Below are 24,560 nucleotides of genomic sequence, written 5' to 3'. Positions count from 1 at the left end.
ATTACTGAAAAAAAATCTGCAGGTAGGGATATATCAGAAGAACAATCTTCGATAAATAACGTAATCATATATATCTACCAATGCCATTATCATAAATCAATCTGCTATAATTTAAAATATAAATAAAAACTGAGATATTCTATCAAAATATTAATGAAAATGATGCACTTTAAAATTTGGAAAGTTTTTCAAGGACCGAAATTATTGACGAGACGGGAATGGAAAGCATGGGACGTGTGACGTGATTAATTTTAAGTCTGATATTAACGACGGATGCCAACTTCAATAGAGGCATATCTGCACTAATCAAGTATCAAAGTCTACTTTGCTGTTGCTTTTATCTACTCGTCTTATAATTTCATTAAATTTTGATTAATTGCTTATAATATGCATCAGTATTAAATTAATTAATTATCTACCTACATCAGGTTATCATATAAAAAGTTATTATTAAATTCCTTTTATAGTGTTTCAAGGAATATGAAACTTTCTTTTAAAATAAAAATATCCACTTATTTCAAGATGCTGTGAAGATTTTTCACTTTTTTCCTTAGAAACAAGAAAAATAAACTTTAATCAGATAGAAGATATATTTTTCCATTAAAAAATACTTTATATATTCATATTTAAAGTAAATATAAATCGCATTAGAAGATTAAATGACTGAAACTATTTCTTTGCCATAAAAACCTAAGTTGGAAATTTCGATGTCCAAGTACGTGAGGAGTAGACATAGGGACTCGAATAACTTTTTATGACTTTTATCTTCACTTGAATTAAACTTAACTTTCTTGAGAATTAAACTTAATATTGTAAAAACTGTACTTGACTTGGGACGTAGCTAAATGGAATAGCTGGAAATTCTACATCTTATAATAATGAATTGAAACTTACTTGTGACTTGGTTCTATGTCTGATGAGGATAATTCGATTTTTGACGATACATTTCCTCCACAAAAATATCTGTTTTCTATTAGAAATTATCTTTTCAGTCTCCAGTCTTAAAATTGTACACATATGAAATATTTAAACTTCAAAAACCTCAATTCATCCATAAAATTCGATCTAGACCATATGTGTCTATGTCACTGATTCATACCGAACTTCTTTAAAGAGCTGTATTAGTTCGGGCCAACAAAATTTTATCGGTTTCAGACTGTTATAAAATTTCAAAAGTAAAACGAATTATTTCTTTTTAAAAATTCTTTGAATTTATATGAGTATTTTTATCCTATCGATTTCCAGTAAAATAGTAAAAATTATTCAAGTATTATACAGTCAACCCGTATTATGCAGTTACGAAAGAAACACGGAAAAAGTGATATCTTAAACCAGGTTGGATATCGTAAAACAAAAATAATGTATAAAAGACTACGATAAAGGAAAAAAAATTCTTCTGGGCAGTGATGGAATATATTCATTCTCAGACAGAGAGGGAGGGGACAAGTCTGGAATGGAGGGGGGATATTCCATTCAATAATTTGCATATTTTATTTATTAACTCATATACACCAGAAAAATGGATGGACATGCTTTTCGAACTGAATAAGGATCTGGACAATTCTTTTTTACTACTGCAAGACCATCTAGCTAAAAGGAGGACAGTGCAGATTGGTATAGTTCCTTAAGGCTCACTTTTTGAAATAAACAAAGATGTAGTCTATTTTTATTTCAGCAGTTTTCCTTAATTTTCCAAAATTGATTATTGTATGATTTAAAGCAGCTGACTTTACGTATTATGAATTAAAAAAAAGTATAAAATAGGATGTTGATTTTTATATTAATTTATATGAATCAAAGGCTTTCGTATAGAATTTGTGTCATTTCATACTCGGTCATTGAAAAGATTATTAATACAAGTAAAAAATATTCGATCTCCTGATAATGATTAACAGTTCGCAACTTGGAAAATACAGTTGATAACCCCACGCTTTAAGATCAAGGAAGAAGTTGAATCCATTATAGTTTACCAATTTCTAAGGATCGACATTTGTATTATTAGTAGAAGACCCGTAATCTTTTCTCTATAGTGAGCCTATTTTATACTTCCAGCAAATGGCTGATGGGGGCCTGCTTTAGAGTTACCACCCGAAAGAAGGAGTTAAGATATTAAATTTGACCTCTGTCTCTCTCTTATTCTAGTGATAAACGATTCTTTCAATGAGGAAGGGTTTTTTGAGCTAATAATTGAGTGGAATATGGCTCGTATCGATTTCAAAATAATTAAAAAGTCAGAAACAGAATGACACTTTGGAATGAACTATGGGCTCTTGCTCCTCACTCATTCTATATGATTAATAAAAATAGCCTAATAATCATTATACAGTCGGGAGTTATTTCTGAAAAAATCCATCCGTTCAAAAAAAAAGTCAAGAAGGAATAGGAGGTGCCCGTTATTCTCTTGCCATGACAGCCACCAATTCTCCTAGTTCGACAATTTTTTTTTGCAATAAAAAAATATATTTCATTCCGTCTTGGAGCCTTTTTAATCGTAGCTGATTAGAATAATTGACAAAAAACAATCAATCTGAAAATTACACAGTACACAAAACCAGCAAATATCTTATTCTATTTATAAAAAAAGGTCAATAATAGTACTCTTCTTTTTTATTTAAAAAATGGGAACTGTGATACACTGATGGAAGTAGTTTCCTAATGATTTCCTATTTATCCTTTTGGGACTTTTTAAGCATTTGACTAGATAAATTTATTACTTGAAGGATCCGGAGCTTTGAGATTATTGATGAAAGCTTTGAGATTTCCTGGTTTTTTAAATGTAACCCTTGGTGGAAGATTGAAGATTTGTTGTATTTTGTATTCTCTTACGAAATATGTTTTCCAGTGTTTCTTAGAAGCAATTGGTAACTGAAGGTAATACAAATGTGAGGGGAATTACTTCTCTATTACACTCCACTTTGATACTGTGTTTGATTGCTTCTTCTCTTGCAATATCCATGGTTCTTTTGAGATAGTGTTCAATAGCTCTTCCAGAGTAACTTCAACTCATCAACATCTCCTTCAGTTCTACCATTCTTTTGTTTTCATTGTTCAAAAATAAATTTGTTTATAAATTGAAGAAACTGTTTTAAATTTTACTGGGGTATACATTGTGACTAAAATCTATAATATCTAATGTCTTGATGTTATTTTGTGCAAATGAAGTAAAATAAGTCTTTTAATGTAAAAAGAATGCTTTAATTTTAAAAATAAAAATGTAATTCATAACTTTTATAATTATATTACAAAATAAGAAATTTTATATTCATATGTAATTATACGAGGGTGTTCCGAAAATATTATGACCTCAACATGAACATGGAAGCACTTATATATTAAAGCTAATCACATCTGTTGTCAGTTACTTAACAAAGTTTCCGCCATTTAGGACGCGCAGTTATGTTACAGTTGTTTTGAGTGAGTTGATGTGAGTGTTTTTGAGGAAAAAATGCTGAATTTTTTATTTCATTTTTCAAGATAGTGAAACACATAGCACATAATAAAGTTAAAATGCCAAAAGTTATATTGGTCATAAATACATAATAACCATATAATTATAATAGATGAAAATGAAATGATATACCAATTAATAGTAGGTAATCACACTGAAAAAAAAAGGAAGAAAGTGAAGGAAAAACAAAGGAATACCCTTTAAGCGAAACAGTTAATCAATTCACTAAAGCTCAATTCAAAATTAAATTTTTTGAAGATAAAGTATGAATTTAATATAATTTGATTTAATTTTTCAGCAGCTTACTGAATAGTTTGGAAATTAAATGCAGATTCAAAGGAATAAAAAAAAATTATGAAATTGATGAAGTGTATAATATCCCAATTCACTAACTACACTAATATAAAATGATAGCTGTTCTCAGTTAAACTAATACAACATCATGGCAGCTAAGCCGCTTTTCTCAGAAACAATATTTAAATTATCAAGGTTACCACATCATTTTTCTGTTTCTTTTGTAGAAATGTCATATTTTATTCACTTCTATTGATAACAAACCAACCTCCTCTCCAAAATTTATTCAAGTATTTCTGTATTTTTTTTCTAATTTAAAGAAAAAGCAATTTATTAAGGGTCTAAAATTGATATGAAATCATTAATCTTGTGACTATAGAACAAATTGTAACAATGACTTTTATCATACTACAAATAACAAAACCAACCACTCATTTTGGTAGCAAAATATATCTTGATGATTTATGTTTAAAAACTAGCTCTATGTCCATAAAATATTATGAGGTTATTTATTATAATATGCCTATTAAATTAATCCATTTCAACCAACTTTTGTGCATTACATTATAATTTGTTCATATTCTTAACCATTAATATATTCTACATTTGTATTATAAGTACGTATATTTCAGAACATATTTTTTATGTATTATATAATGAAATATTAGTTAAGATTATTCAATTAATCTTCAAACTAATATTCCATTTATTTTTGCTAAAACAAATAGATTGTGCGAAGCCAATATCAAAACCAAAGGTGAATTATTTTTTTAATCATCACCTTCCATCTCTTTTTTTTCTCATTACAATGAATAACTAAAGAATTTGCATTAGAAAAAAACTATAAACATTTTTCTTTAAAATTATACCTATAAAGATAGATCATTTCTTTAGCTTTTACTATGACTCTATTTGGAAAGATGTGAAACATTATCCAGACAGTATTAAGAAAATTCATAACATTTGTAATAAACTTTAAAGAAAGACTTAAATTTCCAAAGCAATAAAACTTTTATAGGACAAATAAACTTTCTAAAACTTCGAATGTCCATGTTTTAAATTTTTTTAAACATGGACATTCCTATTCTAAGGTATGAATCCCACTATGTCTGAGGCAAAGTTCCATATCTGTTCATAGACTCACGGTATTTTGATTCTAAAAATAATTTATATTACTGTGGCATCGATTAAAATATTTAGCTCTAAAATTGAGGGTTCTGATTGACTAAATGAAAATAATTTTTTGGGCAATTTATCCCTGAGAATTTAGAAATTCAAAATCAAGTGCCTTTGTTTTTTGGGCCAAACTCCTTTTCACAGCTAATCCAAACGAATATTGGCCAATAAATAGTTTGACTTAATGTTTTTCAGGTTCTTCATATTTAGAGATAGCTATGCTAATAAATTACAATTCCGATGAGTTAGGGGACCAATAACTTGTTCGAACAAACATCACATTCGTAGAATCAAGAAAATCGAGTGTTCTCTTGCTGGTGTGACAGGGTGTCAGGATTTTATGTCATATCCAAAGTTGCTTGTTTATGATGCTACAGATGAAGCCTTTGGTGAGCAGAAAAATGATCTATAGAGTACGGTGTTGACCTTCAGGCCCTCTCTGAAGAATAAGGGCGGTATAACGTGACCATCCCTACATACAATGCTAGGAACCATAACTTTCTGGGGGTACTTAGCCTTTATGATCCTAGGAAGTTATATGGACTTATTTGCTAACCATATATTGTTCTTCGAGTTATACTTCTGGGTTAGACATAATTTTTTAATCATCCGAGAGGAACCAGACAAGATCTTTCACGGGACGCTTCTGCTTTGCTTGATCAATGCCTTAGTTTGAGTGACACGAAATTAGAAACTGTCCCTTGAGACGTGCATAACTGTGTTATCTTATGTTTTCATTGATTATTCGATAGACAGATACACGCTACATCGATTCTTTCAAAATCATCAAATTTAGTTTTCACCATCCTGTTTGAGACATTTTCTGATTTTTTGGACGAATCAGGTAGTGCACCTAATTATTACTTAGTAAAAATAATTAAAGTTTTTGGGTACTATTTTTTACCACCATGTTTTAACGAAAATAAAAATTACTTAAATTCTTGTTATGTAACTCCTCTCTATGGCCTTGATGTGACAGAATGTCACATCAGGGCAATATAATATACGTATATTTTTTTCTGGTTTTTATTATGTAAAGGTAGACTATTTATTTACAAAACAAAATTTCTCAATTTGATAATAAATATCAAAAAGGAAGTTTTTGTATTATTAAAAATATCAATAAACGTTATAGCTTCATATTTATATATATACAAAATATCAATATCAATTACAAAATAAAAAGAGTACTTTATCACTAAAGTATTATTTATTCTTTACGCAGCATATATGTAGTAACAACTCTTACATACCTATTGATCTGGACCAACTCCTCTTAAGATCTTTCGAAATACTGGAGATGCTCTATGTGAATTGAAAGCTTCCGTGAGAGGAAAACGACACATCAAAACTAAAAAAAAAAAAAAATACAGGGGGTTTTGAGATTGAAGGAATGCCCAAATGTTAATGCACATATTGTAGATAATCATGATTTATTTCATAGTGCAACTGTAGAACATGCAGGATATGTACTAGTGTTCAAGAAATTATTTGAGACTTTGCACTTTTCTTCATAATTGTTACTGCCCTTTCATCTAAGAAATTCCTTGAACCTGATGAACATTATCTTGTCATTTGATCAAATTGAAAATACTTAAAGCATAATTAATACATTTTGTGATTTTTTGTCTTAATTATATAGATATACCTGCATCAAACTTTATGAATTCTTGCCATATTTATTAAATTTTCAATTGTGTATGTGCCAAGGTATTTTTATTTTAGTTTTTAATTTGTATTTATGTATAGTAATATAAAGTTAACTTACAAAAAAAAAAAAAAAAAAAAAAAAAAAAAAAAAAAAAATACACACACATAACGTTTGACAATATCAAAAAATAATTGCATAAATTAAATATAAATTGTATAAAAAGCGCAAACCTACAAGAAAAAAGAAAGATACAAGCAGATAAAGAGAAACAAATAATTAAATAATAGCTACAAAATTGAAAGGTTAAGCAAACACTACAATAAATAAATAAAGAGTACAACACATACAATTGAAAATCATTAACAATAAATGCACTTTTTATAATGTTTGTTACATTAGTCCTTATTATAACTGAACCCCTCTTTAAATGTTGCCACGGTTGTACTCATTTTGTTTTATTTTTTCCTCTTAAAGTGGAATTACATTGGGATGAAATAGATATAAAAAATAATTAGAGGTCTATCATTAAAGTTGCAATACATATTTCCCTTACAGCTTTCAAATGATATAGCAAAAAATTGCGGCGTTTTTTCTCATTTTTCATTAATATTTATTCTAGATAGTGTTGTCGTAGTCTTCGTAAATAAATATTGTTAATTATCTCTATTCTATTAAGATACATTACCTTTGTTTGTTACTACTTCACTCAATAGTGATGGTTTAAATAATCATTTTTTGAAACATACAACTCTTTTAATATTTAATAACATTTGATAAAATTAAAAAGATATAAATGACATATAGTTTTAACTGAAAGTTACATAACTATATTGTGTATACTTTAATCTGTAGTAATGAGTGATTAATTAACCACGACAATCCTCAATAGTAAAATATACGTTTTAAATTAAATTAAATTCAAAAAAATTAAAAGGAATGATAATATAAATTTTATTATAAACTTTTTTTGTTAAATTATGAAGGTAATAGCAAATATTTATGTTAGTAAAAACAATAATACCATTCAATGACAAGATTTAGATATATTATCCAATAAGTATTATTTTCTATATAGATATTTTTTATTATATTCATTATGTATTTTACAAGAAATTTATTACTAATGCAGTTAGAAAAATATTTATCAAAATGTCATTATAATTGCATGTATATACTTCATATAAGTCTTCGGACAAATTGTCCACCTAAAACTTCTTAAAAAGGTTTATTTACTCATAATGGCTCGTAATTTTGGTCAAGCTTGAACTTTTAGCCACTATGTTTATGCTTGAAAACCTTCTGATCTCTGCAGATGCGCTAGACATAATATTTCAAAACACTCCAAAGACAATGTACTAGAAAGCCTCGATTAAAAATCACTGCTTTATATGCTTCTTAGGGATCCAGCAGTACCGACATATTGACAGTTGAATCGTATATAGTAATGATCCGAAGTGGACGCAAATACTCCCCTATAGATAAATGTTTGGATAGTAACTTCATCATAGGTATCAGCGCGTGACGTCATTATCAATCAATCTTTCCAATTAGTAAAAGAAATATTCTTTTAAGTAGGTCAGCATAAATAATAATGGACAATGCACTTTTTGATGAAATAGAATGTAGAGTTGTACAAATTTAATTTGGGGCGTTCTAAAATTTGATACGTTTTTCCACTACCATTAACATGAGTGGGACGAAGGGATTTCAAATATTATATTATAAACTATATATTACGACTCCATTATTTGATTTTGACATCAATGATGTCTTCGTGATATTACCTTATCGGTCCTTAATTTATCTCATGCCTTCAATGAAGGTGTCTTTCTTTAGTATTATTGTGTTCATTAATAAAGTACACAATAGATTTTATCAAATTAAGTTTGATAGAAAACATGAATATTTTGTTACAAAATATGTGTTATGCTTGTGATAAATATACATATACATTTTCTTTGGCTCAATGTACTATCGATATTTTTATAAAAAATGACTAGTCCAATAAACTGATATTTTCAAGAACCGGACTGAAGAAATTAGGACTGACACACCACACCTATAAACTATATTGTTTAAAAGTAAAAATAAACCGTTAACTTTGTAAATATATAGGGAGAACTAGTTTGTGCACCAGCCCAATCTCTAGACTATTGAACATTCATTTATGAGCCAAATTATTAAAGTTAAATCCATTCCCTTTTCTTCTCCATGTAAAGATTTTTGGGACTTTTGTTTCTAAAATAACATGATGATTCTGCGTCATGAATGAATAAGTAAAAGCTAAGGAAATGAAATCAACAAAATTCCTTGAGGAAAACTTTGGAACAGGTTGTGGAAGTATAGATAAATACTTCTTTTTTACCTGAGAATGGCATTACTATTATATATACAGGTGGGGACCCAAAACTTACAGTAGCATTGAATTACAATTTTATGCCAGTTTCACGACAGTTGAATCCTGAACAAACAAGTTTCTTTATCCAATGTCTCTATGTGTAAAGATATCGGAGCAATAACAGATAAGGCAAAGCTTGTGTGATCTTCTCTGCACCAGTGTCAGCAGCATGAAGGCTGAAAATACCCTTTGCAGCTCCAGCAAGAGCAACCTATCATTTAATGGGTGTGTTGAGGCTGTTACTGCTTATAAATAACATATTGAATAGAATAGTATTTCAATATATATTGCAAATTGGTTTTGAGTTTTTTTTCTTGATTTCTTAAGAAAACATTTTTGTCTTTTAGCCATGCTCCAGCTCGTTTTGGGTCCCCACTCTGTGTATTATGTATATGTTTAGTTTTATTTTTTTATTTTATTTGATGAAATGGCCATACTTACATATAGAATTAATGGATAAGCCCAAAAGAAAAAAAAAAAACCTCATTTCATAGATATATACATATAAGTTGATTCACATATAAAACTTTCTAACTATTTCCATGTCTTATTTATGAGCCTAGTTTATACTTTTTTTATGTATCTAATGGTATTGAGCTTTCTATATTTATTGGGGGGAGGGGGCAGATCTAGGTTTTTTAAACATATACATATTTGAGTGTTTTCTGTTTTGGATTAAAGCAGTATAGTTTTTTTTTTTGAAAGGCATCTAGAAAATTTTATTTACTAAATTTCATTTACCTCATTCGGCGTTATTTTTGTTTATAAGGTATTATTTTTCAAGTTATATGTATAAAAGTTTTTGTCTTTTCTCTAAAAAACAAACTCTATTCTCATGTCATTTTTGGCACTTTTAATTCACTTTCTAATTTATTAATTCATTTGGCTGGGACCATTTTTGCTACATATGTTTTAATAGCTTTAATCAAAATTTCCGTTCACAAAATATCGTAGTTAATGTTATTTGTATAAACATTTAATGAATTTTCTAAAAATATATGTATTATGTATTGTATATACATGAATATAGATGCTCCATCTTCAGAACGACAATGAAAAATAAATAATTTATTACATTAATATAATTTGTAGTCTACAAATAATTTTGTCTTGAGATATGTTAAATGTAATATAAAAGCCTATAAAAATACAAGTGATGAAAAGTAATGATCAAAGTTTCTAGTTTTGACGTTAAACAAATATTATATGATTAGAAATATATAAATTGCTTGTTGGCAAATTTCTTGTGGGATTATTCACCGTGTCAAAAACTCACTGTTGGGAAAATTTGCGGCCTAAAAATTTAATATTTATAAGAAGGTTGTAAAAAGTTGTGCTTCCACACTTTTAGAAATCCTCTATGCCGAATGAACAATTCACCAAATAATTACTTTGCTAAGCGGATACTGTCGAATGAATATTTTAATGAACCGTCACATTTCTCATTCATGCTGTAATAACATGTAATTATGATTTCCATTCATGTTGTACAAATTTTAAAAGATAACATGTTTAATTATTTACCGCATATTGCAATTATAAAGTGTTGATCATTTAATAATGGATTGATTAATGTAATGAGATTGCTTCCAAAGAACTGCTATCATTACAAAAATGATGACAGCTGTTCAATAACTAAAAAAATTAATTGGATAGATAAAAATTCTTAAAAGAAAAGGAGTAGTTAATAAATCAATCAATGATTGAGATTTAATGAACAATGCGAATGAATCAATTGTCAATTTGTTTTGAACTCTGATGTACCTGGTAAAGTTCTGATTGAGATTTTTTTATTCTAGGGTTGTTTTTGACTAAAATTATCGGAAATATATTTGTTATTTTTATTCAGCAAAATGTCCATTCCGCAATATGATTTTCTGCAAAGTGTCTTAAAACTTCAAAAAGAGTATTTTGATCAATTTTAAATTATTTTTCCGTAATTTGATTGGAATATTAGTCCTGATATGCTAATTCTGATATGAGGGGATTATTTAGGGTCTATTATGATAATAACCATATACAATTATACTACACTGACCTCAGAGATTGTCTTGAATCTTCTTATAAAATATAAGGTTTACAAAATCATTCTTATTTCAATATAATTTTTCAAGTGTTTCTTAGACAATAATAATTAATCATATTTTTTAATCTAAGATTTATTTATAACAGAGTTTCTTATATTTATTTTGAAAATTTTGCACATAATATTTACACCATTCACAAATAATGACAAATGTTATCCTAATACACGCTAAATCCTCCTTACAGATCAACCATAAAACATCAGGAAGTATATATTCAAACCAAATTAAATTAAAAGGTCTATAAATGCTCAGGAATAAGTTTTTTAAAAACTTATTATTTATAATAAATAAAAGACGGCGAATTGTGCCCACGGTAAACGCTTCCACAGTGAATTTGCCTGATACCAAATTACACGATCCTTTAAAAAATTGTCTTTCAAATACAACTTTCCATTTCAGTTGTACTTGTCAAGTTGACTGCGAATCTGTAATTTAATTTAAAACTTTATTCGCTATGTCCTTAATTTAGGTAAAGGACATTTTTCTAGAAAAATTTCTATTTTAGAATTTCCAATTAAAAACACGGGAAAAGATTTATAAATCGACCAGATTCACATCAGTGGGACTTACAAAAAATATGCCCTAAGCGAGGAATATGTCCTAACTACCTCCTCGGGATGAAGATTCATTTCTGTTTCATCGCTTTTGGGATGAAAAATATTATTATGGTGAGGCCTGCAGGGTGTGTAGTCCAACCTTCCCTAAAAAAGGAGTAGGTTATTTAAATGGAGCAAACGATATTTTCTCCCTCTTGCATGTTTGCACCAAAATCATATGTAGTAATGTTGTACTATTTACATAAAATAACTCAAAAAAATAATTGTAGGGCATATTATACACTATTCAACAATTTTCTCTAAATCATTTAAATAATTCTATAATAATAATTATTATTTTAATTTAATTTTGTTATTTTTTTTTTGTTGACTTATTCTTGGCATATGATATATTTTTTTAGTTTTATGAATCTTGCTATAATACTCATTTTTAAAGTCTTTCATAAAAATATTAAACTAAGTGCCAGAAATTTTGGAAACATAATAGTCTAAATTATTGTTGTAAATATTATACATAAATTTAATATTATCAAAAAAAACTCACTGTTTTCATGATAAATAATTTCAATCATAGATATAAATATATCTTTTTGATTAGCAAAATTTAAAAATATTCTCTGGCGTGTTTTTAATTTTGTGTAATTACTTGATATAGATTCCAGGAAATTATACAAATTAAAAAAATAGAATCTGAAGGATATACAAGTCCGGCTTAATTTATCATATTGATGAAAGAATCTTTCACTGTTTGAGACTCATCATCCATAAATCCTTCTTCAAAATTAATATAAGGAAATTCTTTAAGTTAACAAAATTTGGATTGACAACAGTTGCGTGACACAGATTTTTTGAGGTTTCTAGCTACATACTCACTCATAAAAAATAGTAAATTTGAATCAAGTTCATCACATTCCATTAAACATCTAACATTGACTGAAGATTTACCCAATTTTTCTTATTATGGGTTGGATCACCTTTAACCAAAACTTCCTTAATATCACTTATTTTACCTTTAGAAAATTTGATAAGTGACTTCACTCGAATATTTTTTTGCCCTTCCAAGTAACTCTTATCAGACAAAAAGTAATTTGCACCAGACAACTGTCTATATCTTCGAATATAAATTTGTGGTTTGCACTGTAGTTATCAAAAAGTGTTCCAATTACTAAGAATCTATATAAAATTTCGGAGTTGAGTTTGCTCAAAGGATTGAAGCTCACAACGTCTGCATAATTCCCACACCAACTTTTAATCAGAAATGTTAAGAAAGTTTTTGAGGGAAATTGTCAAAAGCTTTGCTGAAGTGAATTGAAATTATTGCTCCAATTTTTTTTCTCATTTTAAGGGAAGTAATAGTTGACTAAATATTTTGTGAAATATCGGCAAAATCATTTAAAAAAAAAAGAAACTTTTTTGTTCTGAACCAAACTTTTTGTTAAGTTTAGGCTCGATTTGTTTTGCTCAATCAATTGCTAAAATTTTGTATGATTTATTAAGTATTAACATAGGCCTCAATTAACTAAGTGATGTAGTACATTTTAAAACCGAAGGGAACGCATAATGTAGATGAACTCAAACAAGAGGACGACATTTTAGATCATATATCCTTCAAACGTATTACGTCTGGCTGTAGAACGAGAATATTTTTCATCATAACATGTTAAGTTCTCCGTTCTCTCCTTCCTCTGGTGTTGAATGAAACTTTTCTTTTCATATCCATATTCCTGTTGATGTCATCTGCATATGATCTGCACATGTTGTAATTCAATGGAATTTGACTTGACTGCATTGGAAGCTTATTAAAATGCATCATTTTAAAAAAAAGAAGTCTAAAATGAACGATAAAACTAGTTCTTTTACAATTATTATCTATTCACAACTTTATCCGAAGCTTGGACACACTATCTACATATATTAGGAAACACTCACGCTGATCCTGATTTTTTTTAAAGTTTGAGTGGAGTTTCCTTGCTATCTGGCGACAGCCCCGAGTCTGTAGTGGACATCATAAAGGAAGATCCTAACATGTTTCTGGTTGATATAATGTAATCGCTTATTTTGAAAGGTTTTTTCTTTTTTGGGGGTTTTGGCAATTCCTCGAGCCCATCTTTCAATCTATTAGAAGGCATAATTTTCCCTCTAGCATCAGTAAAACGGATATCATTTTCAACGATTTGTGAAATGGAACATGCAGAAGTATAAATTACGTTTCGTTACGTATATTTTTCTCCGTTTTTATTTGAACAATTTACCAGAGACACTTCGCCTATATTGGACAAATCTTATCCCATTATATCAACATTATCTTCTTCACCTGGGAACATCCACTTTGCTTGTCCGCCTCATCCTCTTCTGCAGTACAATTTTCTAATACATTTGATAGACCGTTTTTGCCAGTTTGTATTGATAAAGGAGTATATTCAATAATTATTCTCAATTGTCTATGTAATCTCGATACTTATCAAATCCATTAGATCATTTTCTCACAAAATGGCATGATTTCTAGTATTTTGCACATTATATTTCTTGTCCTGCATAGTTCAGCCTAGTTTTGAACCCTTAATTGGGAGAAAAACAGGTATTTCAGATATCAAAATTACCTTCATCATAAAATTCACATTAATTATATCGTTAAGTCTTCTATCATGGAAACAGCACTCCTTTGCTGGGACCGCTACTTCACCAAACTTCTGGATATCATCTTTAATATCAATAGAGGAAACGTCTTCATATAGAATTTCCCTTCTTGTCTCTTCCCTGGGCCTTAAGACCTTTTATATTTCCTTTTAACCCCTTGAAGTTTCCTTCAGCTCTTCTTATAATAAAATCATCTTCTACATGAGCTAACGCCATTCCTATCTTCATAGGTTCCTTTACCTCTACAATAATCATATTCTTATATCCTAGACAAATTCGAATTTCCCGAATATTTCTTTGATCAAGTTTGAGGATTTCAAATAAAGTGTTTTCTACATCTTTATCAGATGGTCTATTAAGAAATTGGCTAAATATTTTAGATCTATAATAAACCTAATTCTATTAAATTTTGCTAAATCCTAAATCTTTTTCAAAGCTTGTAAATAATTTGAGTTGGACCTTGTATTCCCATTAGAAAAAACATCCATCTTTAGTTTTAGTTAGTTAAGAATTTATTCCTGTTTACCATAGTACATACATACATTATAAAATTTTATAGATTAGCATACATTGCATAACTATACATACATACGGCAAATAACACAACCACACAAAGGGGTATATATTCTACAGCGGAAATTGATCGTAAGTCCTACTTAATTTTATAGCTAATATTAAGTATGTGCTTCATTTTTGTACATTTCATTAGTTTAAGAATACGAAGATCTTCATCCTCTTTTTGCATAGCTTGGTATCTCTCATATGAGAGCGATGAACACCTGTTTGTTAATAAGGTGTTATACGCTTTGTAGTTCTTCCATGAAAATATTGCACTTGTATTTTTCCATTTGCTCAGATGGGCCACAAATGGCCCATGCCTATGTAGGCTTAAAAAAATAAGTTCATGTTTTGACACAAAGGTTTAACACTCTTTTATTTTGGTTTCTTCAATTTGTGATTTGTATGTTTCGTCCTTTGATATTCCTTGTACCTGTTGCACCAAACATCGAAGAAGAAATCACCTTCTTTATGTGGCTAAGAGGCACACCAACGACCAAACGGTTTTGACTTTCAGTACCACTCTTTGTAAGATATGTAGTCCGTAAATTCTTTTCCTGAAATATCTGAATGGTCTTTGCACCAATCGAGGTATATGTTTATTTCCCATTTTCCGATGTTTAATATTTCTTTGCACTTCTTAAGTGTATCACTTTTTGTAAACAGATTTAGAATAACAGCTATTGCCAACTGAGAATCCTATCGAATTATTACATTTTTTGATGGCTTGTCTTGGTTAAGATGAGCTACCAGTGATGTGATGTGATAGTGATGGCGATGATTTCTGTTTGCAAGACCAAGGCTTCGTTATTACAGATGTTGATGAATTGACATGTCACCTCAAGTGTCCATCATGTACTTGTGTTGCCTTTTTCATCTTTGGATGTGTCTGTAGATATGTTTCACGGTTGTCTCGACCTAGATATAATTTTCAGTGCTATAGTCACTTACCTTATTCAATTCAACTTGATCAAGTATTTTATCGCAAAGGAAACAATGCTTCCAACCCCTTGGAAGATCACTGACCCCTCTCAGATGCCCGAAGAAAATACCTTATTCTTCATCTAGACTTCCTTACTTGCACTTGTATGTATAGGGCAAGGGTAGTGATGCCTAACACTGCCTCTTTTCCTATTGTTGGTGTTGATCGCAGGGTATGTGTGATGCCAAAGAGTGCTTTTCTCCGAATGGTGGTTAATTTCCTTATTTCCAATTTCTTCGCAATAACGGTGTGTCCCCATACAGGACACCTATAGGTAATGATGAGTCCTCGTAGTTTTTTTTTATCGAGGTGTTCTGTCCAAGTGAATTCTTGATCATACACCACACCTAGGCACTTCATTTTTGTTGTATTTTTGATAACTTTTCCATCCATATTTAATTGGGGAAATTATTTAGATCTTAATTTATATGCTTTTAAGAAGGATATAGCACTTGATTTTGATGGATTAAATGTGAGACCATTTTTCCCTCATTCCAGAAACAATTTCATAGCATCCTGCATCCTATTGACAAGGGTACTAGGATGTTTACCACTAATTAATAGAAGGAAATCATCTGCATAACCTACAACTTGGACTACACCTTCTTTAAACTCGGTTAAAAAGTGTATCCATCATTATATTCCGCACCTGTGGAGATAAAACTCCCCCTTGAAGACTACCACACGTTGGATTGACGTTGATTTTTCACCTTTTAATTCAACCGTGACTGTTCGTGTGTTGAGAAGGTCCTTATACCAAGATTTAATATTTTCTGGCATTCCCAGATTTGTCATTGCTGAGTGAAATTGTATGTAATCAAACGTACCTGTGGAGTCAAAACTTACTGCAAGTTCGACCTTACCTCTAACACGAAGGGAGTTACATTGATATGCAACGATCTAAGCCAGTATCTTGTCGTCAATATATTCAGTAACCCTTCTGATGAAGCTGGAAAGCATTTTTTTCCTCTTACATATTCTACACCTCTCCCCACGAGGCTAGCATGAGATGTTTATCGTTCAAGATAACTTTTTGGACGAATTGTTCCAAAATTTCATCGCAAACATAGATCAACCGTAGTTTGTTGGTGTAGCGGTGACCTTCATACTTAGTTGCCACTTTTATGGGGAATAAGAGACGTATATAGTTTGTGTCTAGTATTTTTATAACCTTTTACCCATCTACAAGGCAGATGTGATCACGATTTTTCCTTAAAATGGTGATTTCTGTGGCCTCTTAAGCAATTTCTGCTTATAGAAATTTACACTTAGGTTTCGATTGTGGAACCTCTTGTTACTCAGCAGACTTCTGCATTGAACTTTGAGGCCTTTTGAATTGAGGAGTTTTGTTAGAATGACCCTCCCGATGCTTATGTCCTTGCGAAAACAATTGAAAATCACAGAAAAACACAATACACTTATTCTTACTTCACAAAAAAGAAAATATAATTTAAAAAATACCAATTTTTTTTTGACCAAAATATAAAAGACGCCGTTAAGTATTCACTTGCTAAATTTTAGAATGAACCAATAAACCAATTTCCTTGCTTACTTCGGAGAAAGAAACTATGATATATAAATACATAGAGTGTTTCTTTATTCTAGAGATTAGAACATTACATTGAAGGTGGAGCAAAAATATAATGAGATATTACAAGAACATTTAAGTATTTGGTCTCGATAAATATCACAAGGAAATAACAGAAGGTTAATAGTAGAAATATATATCCAACATAATATTTTTGCATAATATAACTCCCATACAAGGTATAATTGAAAAAAATATACTGTAATGATTCATGGTATATAGATGAATAAGTTGTAGTGACTTACATAATGATCTCCTCCCACCTCATCCCTCAGTCTGACGAGCGGATAAACTTTTACACTGTACCCCCCTTTTCTTCCAGAGTCCATGAATGAATTCAGAATATTTGTTTTGGCTGTGTAGTCACAGGTTTTCCCAATGGCTTCATTTAATTATTTTATGTTTTAATGTATTTGTATATTGTGCTAGGATGAAGCGAGTGCATAACAAATTTGTAAATTCTGACAGACGACGCTCAAACTGTATAACATGCATTGTATATAGACCTAAAAATCTCATTTTTGCATCTATATTTACCTAGAGCAAAAGAAAAATTGAAAAAAACTAAAAAAACAACTCCTTTTGGATTATTTAATACACCTATTCATATTTTTTGCGAAATAAGTACTTTAAGTTAAGATACCATGATTATAAAATATTAATAGCATTTTAAAAAACAACAACTATTTAATACTAAAAATTGAATGAAAGTTTCAAATAACATCTTGCTCTAATTTATACATAATATGTTTATCTTTGTATATTTTGAAAACGGATATTCATTTGTTATCCTAAATAAATATCTAACAATAAATCATTAATCTCAAACAAAATCAAAAAAAAATGTGACTAATAGTTTTTTGTCACTTGTTCCAAATTTCATTATTTTTGTACTCATGGAATATTAAACTAAAAGGCCTACATTACCTCACGAAATGTACAAATAAAATTTTAGTCCAGCGTTGCAGATGCTAGATTATCTTTTATGCACCCTGAAAAAACAAAATAGACCATACCCAAAATAATGGCCGGAAATTAAAAAAAAATAAAAGTTGGGTTAAAGTTGAATTTGATTTTATGATTGTTTATGCCGTCCAACATAATATTTATTTTGAGGATATAAAAAACATTGCATGATGATTTGAATGGGTATAAACTCCTGAAATATTATTTATAAACTTGCAAAAATATTTTTTAAAGCAAGTTTTTCTATATTTTTAAGGGAAAAAAGTAGCTTGAATTTGTGACAAGATAATGACACATGTTTTTATTAAATCTATACACAGCACTGAAAAAGGTAAAACTTGTTTGAACAAAGTTCATACTAACTTTACTGGTTTATAAATTTTAATACCTATTTGAAATAAAAGTTTTATGGATAAATGTTTCTATTACATTAGTATTTTTTTTGTGCTCATTGGAGCATTATTTTTTTCTACTTTTTCAATGACTATTTTATTATATGTTTTTATCTTGTCTATAATAAGAAATCTATAGCTTTTTGGCTTTTTTAAAATAAATACTTTAAACTCAAAAAGAGAACTTTTAGTTCTCTAACTTAAATACAACGGAAGTTTGAAGTAAAAATATATATTTTATTTTCATCTTCTTTTGATAAGAAAGGCAATATATGACTGTAATTTATCAAAAGTTTTATACTTTATATATTTTTGTAAAGTTCAATAGGTCTCAAGTGACCAATTTAAAAGACAGTTTTCAATTATATCCCTTTGAAATACACAATATATATTCAGTGCTCTTTGAAATAATTTTTTTAAAGTGGTTTAAGTGCTATTATTTTGATTGTTTTTTGTGACAGTGTGTGCATAAGGACTCATTGCATCTTTGTCGGATCTTGAGGGTTGCATCCTATTATCTTATTATTAAATAAGAAGGTAATTAGGATCCCTAGGATCTATTGCATCACATCATACGTCTTCAAAAAAAAATAAAAAAAAAAAAAGGGGAGAGAAGAAGTTCTTATAATTTGATCTATATTCAAAAGAATCACGCTAAGAATGTCAGGGCGCCCGCCTGATAGACCATCTGAAGGGACCTCGCATACTCTATTCAAGAGTTGTTCAATAATTTGAAGGCGAATGAAGAAAAGACTATTGACTGGGAAAGAAGATATAAATGGGAGGTATTTGTTGTTTTACTTGAAGATGATGCAGATAAACCCTTTCGTTTAGAAGGATTAAAACACATTGATGTTTATGAAATGGCGATGCTCTTTGGATTCAAAGAGCACGAAATTGCCGGAGCGAATCCAAAATTTGGGTTAAATCAAGCCGGATTTTATACAAAGTTTCCTATTGATGTAAGAGGAAGGCTTGAAGACCTTAAGAAAATGCACTCATTTAGAGTTAAAAATATGGAGGGACCCTTGTTAATGTAAATATCAAATTAAAAGGAATTGACAAAATTGATGTTATTACAAAAAAAAAAAGGTCATCATCACAATGGTTAACACCTTCAAAAGAGTTGATGAAGTTAAAGCAGTTGAATGGTTAAAAAAACTTGGAGAAGTAGTTGGACATTACCCAAAGAAGAATCCAGCCGATGAAGAGGCTGAGCGCAAATTCAAAGAATATAAAGACGTATGGAGAGACAGTGATTACGTTGTAGAAATTATTACTGACCCTGCCACCATACCACAGATAGTTCCATTGCAAGGATGCCTCATTAAGTTGAAATTTAAAGGAGCTAAATTGCAGTGTCAAAACTGTTTTGGCCTTGGACATACAAAACATGGCTGTAACAACGCCAGGTTAAATGTTCAAGAGTACGCTAATGTGCTAAATATGCTATTGCAAGAAGCAAGGCAAATGACTCCCTGTTAAGTTCACCACCTATTCCGGATGAAGAAGTTCCTCAAGAGGAGATTATTTCTGAAGCAACAGTTGGATTAGAATCAAGAGAAGAATCATCATGTCTCGAAAAAGTAGTACAAACGTATATTGAAAACTCTGATAATGTCCCAGAAATGACATGTGAGGAAGATATTAGTGGAGAAACCAAGGAAGGCCCTAAAAAAGGATCTACTTGTGAAGAAAACCGTCCTTTACTTGAGGAAAATAACGTTGTTCCCTCTGAGGTACCGAAAATGATATGCGAGGAGGATAATAGTGGAGAAACTAAAGAGGACCCTAAAAAAGGATCAACTGTTGAAGAAAATCGTCCTTTACTTAATGAAAATAACATTGTTCCCTCGGAGGTAATGGTAGAGAATATTGCCTCAATTGACTCCGCCTCAGCGAATACAATTGAAGACAGAATAAAAAATTCAAAAAAAAATAATATGGACTCATCAACCATTGCATGCAAGCCAAAAAAACCACAACTAAATCCTGACCTCATTTTATTTTCTAGGACAAGGTCTGGTTCGGTTTCAAAAAGATTTTCGTCAACTTCCGGTCTCTCCCCACAGAAAGAACAAACTCCAAACTTAATTTTACCTTATTTTTAAAAAAACTTGACGTATGTGAAATCATTGGATTTTTTAACCCAAAGGATAGTGTGTCTTGGAGAAGTGGGAAGAAGTCTTCACGGATCGATTTAGCTCTTGCTTCTTCTTCTATCCGGTCAAAAACAACTAATGCACTCTATCGCCCTCATCCTGGATCTGATCATAAAATGATTGAAATTGATATTCAACAATATCATTCAAGGAAACGTTTTAAGACCCCAAGGTGGGTAGTGTTGGATAAAACTTTTATCAAAGAACTAAAGTCAAATTTGACTCATGGTTTTAATTCTACATTTAATGCAATAAAAATGACTAATTTGTTGAACTCTAATGTTAAATTCACAACAATACGATTTATTAGAAGAAAAAGGAAGAGAGCAGTATCATTTGAAAAGGATCTTGAAGATATTTTGAATAACGGATCTCTCTTTTTACGCTCAATTACAGCAAGCTTCTGGTCCAGATGACATTGGTGGGAAAATTTTCACCCAATGTGTAGATGAGGTTGTTCCCTATTTAGTTGAACTGGGGAAGTCTATGGAAATTCGGGGGAAACTTCCAAAATCCATAACAAGAGGCCGGATAGTTATGATCCCAAAAAAGAGTGTGGCTACCGATATCAACAATTGGAGACCAATCACGATACTCAATGAGAGCTATCGCATTCTTTCCGACGTTCTTGCCAGTAAAATAGAACCCATTTTGGACTCCAAACTTGGGAAAGAACAAAAAGGCTTCCTAAAGGGAAGGAAGATTTCAGAGATTTCAAGAAATGTACAGTCTGCTGTTGAAATTATACGTAAAAAGGGAGTTTTTGTGCAATTATAGCTGTGGACTTTAGCAAAAGCATTTGATTCTGTCCTACACAGTCATATTTTGAAAGCAGTTAAAATACTTCTTCTAAAAGAATTCTTTAATCCCATTAGAGCTCTTCTATTTAATGGCACATCAACTATTTCGATGGGGGAAGGAGAAAGCGACCCAATTACCTTAAGAAAGAGTTGCCGTCAAGGTTGTCCTTCAGCCCCCATATTATTCGTTGCTGATTTAAAAGATCTTGGAGATTCCATTATAAAGAAATTTATGGGACCTCGAGACATATAATCGATTTGTATGCCGACTACGTCACAAAGTTGTTAGAAGCTAAGTCGGAGGCTCAATTAACTAGACGAATTGAAGTGCTTTTGAACTACTTCAAAAAGTATGAAATGAGGTCCGGTTTGAAAATCAACTATAAAAAGACCGTTGTTCTTCCTATTGGTAAATGGAGCCCATGTAAGGCTATTTAAATTGCCGGATGTTCAATTAAGGACACAGTGGAAATATTGAGAATTCTATGGGATTCAAAAGGTGCCTCTTATTCAAACTGGACATTCCTAAAAAAGTATGTGTGTTCTTCCATTTACCAATGGAGAAGTTTCAATCTTCAGAAGAGGATTGACCTATACAATTTCTTAATTATTCCTAATATACTATATAGGGCAACAGCTATTCCCTGGCTCGCTGAGAGAGCAATTGAAGAAGAAGAGTCCTGGCTTAATATGCTTTTTCATAGGAGCTATTTACCCTCAATCAAACGACCTAGATCTCTTGTGGGTAGAGAATTATCTCTGCTCTCAAGAATACTGCCCAAAGTCTATCAAAAGTTATAATTGACCTTTCAAGACATCCAGAGACTAAGTGGCGAGCCACTATGTCCTCTCACCCGATGTACACATGGGTTATGCTGGGAACAAATTTTATAAATGATCACTTGGTGGAATTATCTCCATCTTTAGCGGCAGTACATAGGATTATTTGGAAAGGAACACCCTCATTTTCATCCACCTCCACCATTGATGTGGTGCGACAGAACTGTAAGAAGAAGTTTTATTTTAAAAACCTCGTGGAACCAAAACAATTAGAATGGTTAGCTTTATCGAGGGGTATTATCTCCTTTCATGATTTGAGCAAAAACTCAATGTTCAACTGTGGGAAATTTTTTTATCCACTAAAGAGAGCCGCAGACAATCACATGATGCCCATTCCATGGTATTTGAGAATGTCTTTTGCATTAAATTATAAGGAGGAAGCTGACAAAATCTGCGACAAGTTCTTAAAAATATTGGGCCTGCCCATTTCATGGAAGAAGATAATCATGGGTTCAATTTCTAAAGTAAAAGATGGAAAGCGATTTACTTTGCAATTTCAAATATCTTCAGGATGTATATTCTTCAATGCTCCTTGCAAGGACTGTGGAAAATTGTTTAATACAATTATTCATGCTTTTGCGGACTGCCCTTCACTACATATACTGAAAAAATTCATATTGCTTAACATAGCAGGAATAAGTGATAAATTCGTGACTGCTATTCTTTTATTCTGGCTCACTTCAAATATTTCGAGTGCTCCTACAAAAACTCTCGCAATAGAGTTAGCTCTCTCGAGCTGTAGAAGTAGGATAGCAGAGAAGCTGACAGAAGACGACCCAATCCGAAATGAAGAATTTAGAGCTATTTTTATTTCGACTGCTGCAAGATACTCTGTCTTTGCCATTAAAATTCCGGATTATTCTAATCTAACGTGGAAGTACACAGGGGATTTGATACGCTACTACCCAAATGGTTCGAAAGACAATATGACGTTTCTTCGCCGTCTAATACGCATCCACAGACGGTTTAAAAAGTTTTGTTTATCTAATGGTTAAATGTTGTTCTTTTTGTCTCCATCCTACTTTTTTTTAGTTGTATGATTTTAATAATTTTTATTCATTTGTTTTCTACCAGATCATTTTACTAATTTTATTGATGATTTTTATGAAATGTGATAAACGACTACGGAGTATTTTAATTATCTTTTGACTCACCGTGCTAATTAATTGTTGTATTGACTTTGGTTTAGGGATTTAATTATAAACTAAAATGTTTATTTATATATAAGTAACTTCTCTAAACGAATAAAGTCTTTATATGAAAAAAAATAAAATATGAGGAACTTTTTGTTGAAATTGGACTTTAAAAAAAGCTAAGAATAGAAGATTTGAACTTTATTTTACTCTGATATATAATCGTGATTATAATAAACGAAAAATGACTTATTTGAGAACAAAACAAATACACTCTTTATTCCAGGTATCAAGAGTTACTCAATTTTTTTTACTAACTATAATTTAGGGGTCGAAAATCAAGAACTAAATTTTTTTTAGTATTATTGCCTATATATCATCCTAGAAATCTAATATTTAATGTTTATACATAAAAAAGAGATATTTAGTATTTTGAAATGAATTTCTCAAATCCATTTTATTGTTAAAATTGAAAACATTCTTATTCATATTGAAAGAATGGAGTTTCTACGTTTTATAATGCAAATTGAATTACAACAATTTGCCACACACTCCACAAGTTAAGAATGTTAATTTGATTTATGAAACTCAATTTGGACCAGATAAGGTCTTTTATATAAAATTTACAAACTTTTCATCCTTTTATTGTTAATTACCTTATATAATTTTTAAATTGACCTTTTTCTTTAGAAACCCCAAGTCTTTTTATTGGCTTTTATTCATAAATTGCATTCATAGTTAATTTAGTTAAGTGACATTTTTTTAAAGAATCAATTTGTAATCTTTCTGAAACAAAATTAGTCTTAGTGTGTACATCGAGATTTTTCGAAATTTATATCTAATTTAGCTATCGACCTCAAATGAAAATGTGTTGATTTTTAAAGGCTCTAT

General features: G+C 30.3%; 1 protein-coding gene across 1 annotated transcript in view; it reads left to right on the top strand.

The window, feature by feature from the left end:
* LOC139905696 (protein FAM200A-like) overlaps positions 1 to 19,774 on the top strand; it is a 49,567-nt gene extending 29,793 nt beyond the window's left edge. The window contains exon 2 of the mRNA XM_071889340.1: positions 19,472 to 19,774. Within this exon, the coding sequence (XP_071745441.1) occupies positions 19,472 to 19,774 (303 nt within the window). The remainder of the gene's footprint in view (positions 1 to 19,471) is intronic.
* Positions 19,775 to 24,560: the final 4,786 nt, after the last annotated feature.

This window comes from Lepeophtheirus salmonis, chromosome 6 (assembly GCF_016086655.4).
Source record: "Lepeophtheirus salmonis chromosome 6, UVic_Lsal_1.4, whole genome shotgun sequence".
Classification (NCBI taxonomy): Eukaryota; Metazoa; Arthropoda; class Copepoda; order Siphonostomatoida; family Caligidae; genus Lepeophtheirus; species Lepeophtheirus salmonis.
This window is presented reverse-complemented; position numbering and strand designations above follow the sequence as displayed.